General features: G+C 39.9%; 2 protein-coding genes across 2 annotated transcripts in view; both read left to right on the forward strand.

The window, feature by feature from the left end:
- LOC134177295 (eukaryotic translation initiation factor 3 subunit F-like) overlaps positions 1-2,278 on the forward strand; it is a 5,668-nt gene extending 3,390 nt beyond the window's left edge. The window contains exons 7-8 of the mRNA XM_062644075.1: positions 1,896-2,009; positions 2,067-2,278. Of these exons, the coding sequence (XP_062500059.1) occupies positions 1,896-2,009; positions 2,067-2,147 (195 nt within the window). The 3' untranslated portion in view covers positions 2,148-2,278. The remainder of the gene's footprint in view (positions 1-1,895; positions 2,010-2,066) is intronic.
- A 3,285-nt stretch (positions 2,279-5,563) lies between these two features.
- LOC134177779 (uncharacterized) overlaps positions 5,564-7,500 on the forward strand; it is a 6,672-nt gene continuing 4,735 nt past the window's right edge. The window contains exons 1-6 of the mRNA XM_062644558.1: positions 5,564-6,263; positions 6,332-6,365; positions 6,430-6,598; positions 6,657-6,747; positions 6,847-6,914; positions 7,380-7,500. The exon at positions 7,380-7,500 is cut by the window's right edge and continues 467 nt beyond it. Of these exons, the coding sequence (XP_062500542.1) occupies positions 5,564-6,263; positions 6,332-6,365; positions 6,430-6,598; positions 6,657-6,747; positions 6,847-6,914; positions 7,380-7,500 (1,183 nt within the window). The remainder of the gene's footprint in view (positions 6,264-6,331; positions 6,366-6,429; positions 6,599-6,656; positions 6,748-6,846; positions 6,915-7,379) is intronic.

Raw genomic sequence — 7,500 nt, forward strand, 5'->3', positions numbered from 1 at the left:
GTGCACGCATGCACACACACGCACGCATGCATGCACACACACGCACACATGCACGCACACACACACACACGTGCGCATGTACACGCATGTCCGTGCACACACATGCATGCACGTGCGCGCGCACACACACACACACACACACACACACACACACACACACACACACACACACACACAGTAGAATGTGTTTATAACACTATCTGAGTATTATTATTATTATACATTGCCCGGATGCATTTAAATAGGAATTATCAGACTAAATATTAATATTACTAATGGTTAGTAAGTTTCTGGAATCAGGCAAATTGTTTTGTGACAGAATTAGCAGCCGCTGACAGAATTCTCATAAAGTTAATTAGTCTAACGTTGTATACAAATTTCTGTTGTTGCATGAGTTTGCATGCATTTTTACTCTGTTCTGAAAAATTAGCAGCCAGGCAGTGTTCTCATTCAGAGTTGTATCCCATTCAGTTAAATCGCGTTGTGAGAAATTAGCAAGAATTGAGTATATCAATGTATGCAAATTTATATGTAGTTGCATGAGTATCCTGTTCTCATCATGACATGTATCTCTGAAGAACTACCAGCCAGACAGAATTCTCATGAAGAATTTCGTTCAGAGTTCTATCCCAGTCAATCCCGTTCTGATAGCTATATAGCTAGTATTTCGTTGAAGACAAAGAAAATGTAACGGAGTGTCTCGTTTCCAAAAATCCCGTTGATTGGATTAGTGATTGATGAAGTCATTTTGACTTGGATGCCGTGTTACTTCGAAGACGTTGCTGTCGTTGCGAAGAACAGGTGTATCGAACCTGGCATCTATTTGACACCAATCCCATTCGGAGAGCAGCAGAACTGGAAGTCACGTGTAGTACTCACCCGGATAATAATACAGCAGTCGGTCATCGGTCATTTGACCGACCAACTGGTGGTCATGATTAACCACAATTTTTCTTTGATTGTGCATACTACTCAGTAAACTCAGCTAGACTCTACACTCTAAAAACCCAACAACAACAACAACAACAACAACAAGTACTATAGTAACTACCAGCAATATCTATTCAGTGAGGCAAGCGTCACTGGTTGTCAGGGCCTGAGGCTTAGATAGTCCAACTAGATTGGATGGTAAGCAGACGATCTTGTACCACGAATACATATGATGGTCTGAGTAAGGCCATCAGAGTGTGTTTATACTTGAATGCTCATGTGTAGATTGGTAGGCATGGGTACATTGTTAGCAATCTTTGCAATGTTGTACTGTCTGTTGTTTCGTTTGTGTCTCATCTCATCAGCCGTTTTCAGCCTTTCTGTGTACTGTGTTTATGTTGGACAGCTTTGTTCATCGACAGGGTTTGTGTGTGTGGGGGTGGCTTGTGTAAGGTGTTAGACTTCGAGACGTCTAAATCAGGATTTATGTTATGTTTGTCATTAAATATTGTAATATGTAATATATTTGTTATTAATAATTATAATTAAAAGTAATCAATTATTTGTAATTTATTAGCACCATTGATGTGCTCAAAATTTATTATATTAATTAATAATTAAATCTAATTAATTGTTTGTAATTTATTAGCACCATTGATGTGCTCAAACTTTATTACATTAATTAATAATTAAAGCTAATTAATTATTTGTAATTTATTAGCACCATTGATGTGCTCAAAATTTATTACATTAATTAATAATTAAATCCAGTTAATTATTTGTAATTTATTAGCACCATTGATGTGCTCATATTATATTAATAATTAAACGTAATTAATTATTTGTAATTTATTAGCATGATTGATGTGCTCAAAATTTATTACATTAATTAATAATTAAATCTAATTAATTATTTGTAATTTATTGACATCATTGATGTGATCAAAATTACGTTTGCCATGCAGGCTGGTCGCATCACTGCCGACAGTTCGATTGGTCGGATGTTATTCGACGTCGTGGCAAGCGTTCCGACGATCGATCCTGAACAGTTTGAGTTGATGGTGACAAGTGGCATGGAGGTCCATACACACGGTCGTGTCATCACTCGCATTTGTTTGCATTCTGTTTGTGTCTAGGACCTCCTCATGATTGTCTATCTCGCTAACATAGCTCGGGCACAACTTTCCCTCGGCGAGAAACTCACAAGCGTTTTGTAGTAAAACGTCTTATTTGTTTTATTAATCAAGTTAGATGTATCTAAGTAGTTTGACTCGACGCAATAGTTTAATTGGTAAACTCAAGTAAATTTGAAAATTTAAGGCAACCATTGATCTTGTGATGCAGCAAAGATGTGCGATGTATGTGGTGTTTTCTCGTGATGACATGCAGCTGTGTAGCCCAGAAAAAATTTGGGGGTTACAATTAATATTACTTTTGTTTGAAATTAATATTAGTTAATTTGTTTGAAATTAATATTTGTTTAAAATTAATATTAATTTGTATTAATTTGTTTAAAATTAATATTAATGTTGATCAATAAACTTGCACACTTCTGTCTATACTAGAGATATACTGCCAATTGCAACTTTGATTATGACGTTTGTGTCTATTAGCAATATACACTCTTATGACCTAGTGTGCAGTCTTGGTCTACCACCACATATATTCCATGACATAATTTATATCAACTAGTAGGAAATACATTTTTGTAAAAAGTGTAATACGTTACATACATAGATTTACTAATTACCAACGTACATCTCCATACTGTATAATTATGTACATAGAATCACTCTTTAGACTAAACAAAAATATATGAGCAACCACGCTCATTGATTTTGGAGGCACTCAAGCCCCCCTGACAACCAAAGTTACACCACTGTGACAAGGCTTAAGAAGCTGTGATAGGAAGGAATCTGCAAATGCTGCTTCATTCTTCGTGTATCCCCCTCCCCCGCCATTGGCAATGCTAATGAGCAGTTGTGTTTGTTGCCAATCAATGTGTGCTATCAAAATAAGAATATTTGCATATCAGATACACGTGCCAACGCAGATGCATACTTAGTGGGTGTACTACTGCATCATAAGACAATCTTAAAGTCTTAACATTGCAACAACAGTGTTGTGGTGTGTCACTGTGTTACCTACCAGGCAGGTCTGCAGTGCATGTACTCGTGCAGACTGCACGTGAGGAGCAATCTAGCCTCGTACCCGTCCCGCCTACCGTTATGCTATTAAATGATCAAATTAGCTTGTACGATTAGTGTAATAGTTATTCTTATGTGTCACGCGGAATGTCATGCAACAGACTTGACCTTCCATTCATACTCTACTTGTTTTCTTTACTTTCAATGTTGATATTTTGTCCCTACGCAAAGCTCTACCTATTTGCCAACTCTCTGGAAGAGAGGACTTCCTCTCCAAGAGACTCTAGAGCAAAAATCCTAGTGGACACCGTGTTGGTAGCCTAGCACAGTAGTGTACTAGAGCGGCGCCTAGTGCATCCCTATTCCAAGCTAGCCTCGGCCTCCCAGACCCGTGTAGAGGCCGAGGCTAATTCCAAGCTACATAGACTGCTGATCAAATCACATTAGATTAGATCTCATGACACACACAGCTTCAGATAACGTGAATCAAACTCAGGATTGTGTGAATGAATCTCTTTTCGTACAGTAAATGAATGTCTTTCATACAGTGAAATGAATGTCTTTCCATACAGTAAAATGAATGTCTTTCATACAGTAAAATGAATGTCTTTCCATACAGTAAAATAAATCTCTTTCTATACAGTAAATGAATCTATTTCCCTAATGGCGTTTTCACATTTAATTAGCAAACTTAATTATAGATAACTACCGTTTTGTAGACCTCCTGAGAGCATCTAGGTGTCATATTCTTGGTTAGTACTAAACAGACTAGCAAGCATGTTTAGCGGAAGGTTGGCATGCAATTAATATTAGTGTGTATTACATTACATCCTTCAATGGACCTCCAGACTGTAGAGACAAGTGAGAACGCAGGTTCAGTTAACTAACCCAAACCAATTAAGTATTGTATTTTAGACGTCCAGTAGTTAATTAAAGGAGAACTCCCACGATTTTCAAGTTGAGGTCAGATACAAGATTTTTATATCTTGACTGCACTCGAAAACTTTGAGTTCCCTCCATTGCTTCTGTAACGTAGGAAAAGCACCGCAAAAAGAGGGAGTGTTAGCGTAGGCGTGGTTGATGACGTATTGGTGCATGACCTCCACGTGTCGTGCACAAACCGTGCTATCTACCTGGCTTATTCGACGTGAAATGGTCCACTGCATTGCTTTTGACTGTAGCCACAACAGCAGCCACATCGCCAGAGGTGTCAGCTTCTTCAGGCTTTCTCTCAAGAAGCCAGATTTGCTAGAATCATGGCTAGCAAAGTTACGTCTGGTGGATCCGCCTATCTCAAAAAACAGCCGCGTTTGTTCGGATCACTTTGAGTCCTACAACGCATGCTGGAATGACACGTCTGATACCCTTGCCCGGCCTCTCGTGCACCCAGCAAGTAAATTACCTGTACACAGTTAGTCGCAGCAGCCTGCGTGAAAATTTTACCTAGGCAAGCCAGTCCAAGTTCGTCTAGGTGCTACTCGCCTGGAAGTTAGTGGCTCTCTGATGGGATCCCGTCGCCAATCGGTCATTAAGACTATAGCTGTTCGAAGAACGTCTTCATTGAGACACACAGCAAGGAAGTTCTCATGCTGCGTAATAATTACAGATCAGATCCTGAAGCTTCCACCCTATACCCTAGTTCGTCCACTTCCTGGCAGCACAAGCACTCGGCTACGCTAGGCATTACAGAACACCTGTTGCAGCTGCACCAAGCAGTGTTCCCAACTCGATTTTCGTTCTCATCAGAGATCTTCACCGGTGATCTGTCTGCCGTCATGGCCGTCAATGTATTCAACTGCGTTGATGTCACGCTGAGTAGGTCCGTACTCTGGCTCGAAACTGTAAGGTCGAACACCAGACAGAAAAGAACAACGCGTATGCGTTCGAACCCGTCCGCAACTGCATCTAACCCGATGGCATGCGCGTGTGGCTTTGCACCAATGACGTCATGTACCTCGCTTACCCGACACGCCCCTTTCTTTCTCCTGCCGTGAAGATGTCGTGCACAAAACCTATGTCCTTTCGAATTGTCGGTTTATGGAAGGGACATGTATCTGACCCCAACTTGAAAATCGTGGGAGTTCTCCTGTAAGTTAACCCTAGTGTGAAAACGATAAGAGCATGAAAGTGTTGAAGTTTTTGACGTGGGGTGACACCTAGATGATGTGGGGGTGACACCTAGATGATGTGGGGGTGACACTAGGTGAAGAAAGTAGGCGGCATGATCCCAGACCCTCTAGCTCTACTGTACCAGCGTTGTCGTGTTATACTGGAACGGTCTGGTACGAGGCTAGAGCAATCAATGTGTAATTGGCAGTTTGCTCTGGCACAATAGCATGCAAACAGTAAACAATGCTGAATATTTATACTCACGTGCTGATGAGAGATAAGATCACCAAGTTTCAAGAGATCTCGATGAGTCAATCATGAAGATCCTTGCCAGGCGTGTCTCTGTTGGGATTTTGTTGTCAACATGTCTGCTGTTAATGCCTCTCTTGTTTGGCGTTTTGGTGGCTTTCGATCCTACTCACTGTGAGCTTAGCTTGGTGCCATTATATCGAAGTCAATTTGTTCTACAATTATATGGTCTGCTTGCTTGCTTGACACAATGTATTGCCGTGAGTTTCTTGGTCAAAAAGTACACTGAAGGTCCCGGTGTGCGTAGATCCTTGTGGTGGTACCTTGGAGCCTTTATGTGTTGTGGACTCTGGTTGAGTATCACTTTCCCCTTGGCATCGAGCACGTATTATCTAGCACGAAGTGACTTCACTGCTTGTGATGGATGTATGAATGACTGCAGGGCGAGTAATTTTCGAGCCGTTATTTATCTGTGGATTTGCTACATTAACACGATGGTCTACTCTGGCTTGCTTGTGTTTTTTCGAAAGGCGAGACAATTTACAAGGACCGTTCTCGCAGCAATGCTTTACGTTGTCAAGCAGTGGAGATGTTGCTGTGGCTGTTGCAGTCATCGCCTCACTTCTGGTTGTTGTTGTGCAATCTCATTAGATTATGGAGATCCACACCATCTACCTAGCAGTGCAGCAACATCCACACTTGGCAATGCATCGTCTTTTTTTTGGTTGAGTAATGGCTCGAGTACTGCCAGGAGAGAAGTCAGTGTCAGGTGCGACAGTTGGAAGAACAACATCAATGCTGGTCTATCTAATTGGCATTCTGATGATAGTGAGTATGTTATGTCTAAGGTCTCTGCATGATGCAACAATTTTACTAATACTATATTTTTGTTTTAGGTCGTTCTGTATCGAGAAACGAGACAGCATACAGGTCGACACTCTAGTATTCTTTACTACTGTTTGACATTAATGTCGTTTATCTGGATTGTTGTTAGTTTGCGTAACTTTGATTTTAGCACTTCAGTTCATGCAGTTGATGATGGTCATGCAAAGCTAACAGACATACAGACTTTGTGTACACTTCACAGTGGCTCGTTGGAATCTTCATTGGAACATATTTCGCTTGCAAGATCTGAGCCGTGTCCTTCAGATGATCTAGTAAAGGTCAGTTATTTATGTCACTCAATTTCTTCTCGATATTAAATAATCATTGTTGAAACAGACGGAAAGAAGCATTGCACACGACTCGATCGTATTGAGTGGAATTGATTTTCCCTTATTTGACATGGATGCAGCTTTTGCTAAACTTGAAGGCATGTGTAGTGCCATTTTTTGCATGACCTTAAAGTAGTTGATCATGACTGAACTAGAGAATGAACTCGAGTTCTCATCGATGTTGTTGTGTGACTTAGATGAACTTGAACTAGACAATGACACTAACCAAAATCCGCAAGTACTTGCTGCATTATCAGAAGAGCACGTATGTCTAGTGTATGGAGTTTAGATCATTTGTATGTGCTTATCATTCTTTTAGGTTTTAATTAAGTAAACAAAATTAAATGAGCTATTGTTGTTGTGTTGAATAGAAAACTTATGTACATGCATTATAATAGTAATAGTGGTATGTGAATATGTAAGTATGACAACGCATAGATCTATAGGTATCGACTTTCAAAATGGTTTGTTGTTGTGTGGTGGAGTGGACATGTTACTATTGTAAGTGTGGTCTGACTGTGTTTGCTTTTCTTCTTTTGTAACTGTATGTCTGGAGTGCATCAGCGTGTTGTGCTTGAATTGTTATTGTCATTATTATTATTATTATATTATTATTTTGTTGTGCTCAACCAGATCAGTCTGGTTTGTAAAGTCTATTACAAGTACCAGAAGCAAACCCTGCTTTATTATTATATTATTATTATTATTATATTGTTATTATTATAATTAGAATGACAGTGAAACCTCTCCAATCAGTGAGCTTTCATATCGAGTTGGACCAGAAGGAGGTAGTACCAACCATGGTGATCTGTCACTGTTTATTCCACCTGGAGCTGTTGATGAAGAAGTTA

This window comes from Corticium candelabrum, chromosome 3 (assembly GCF_963422355.1).
Source record: "Corticium candelabrum chromosome 3, ooCorCand1.1, whole genome shotgun sequence".
Taxonomy (NCBI): Eukaryota; Metazoa; Porifera; class Homoscleromorpha; order Homosclerophorida; family Plakinidae; genus Corticium; species Corticium candelabrum.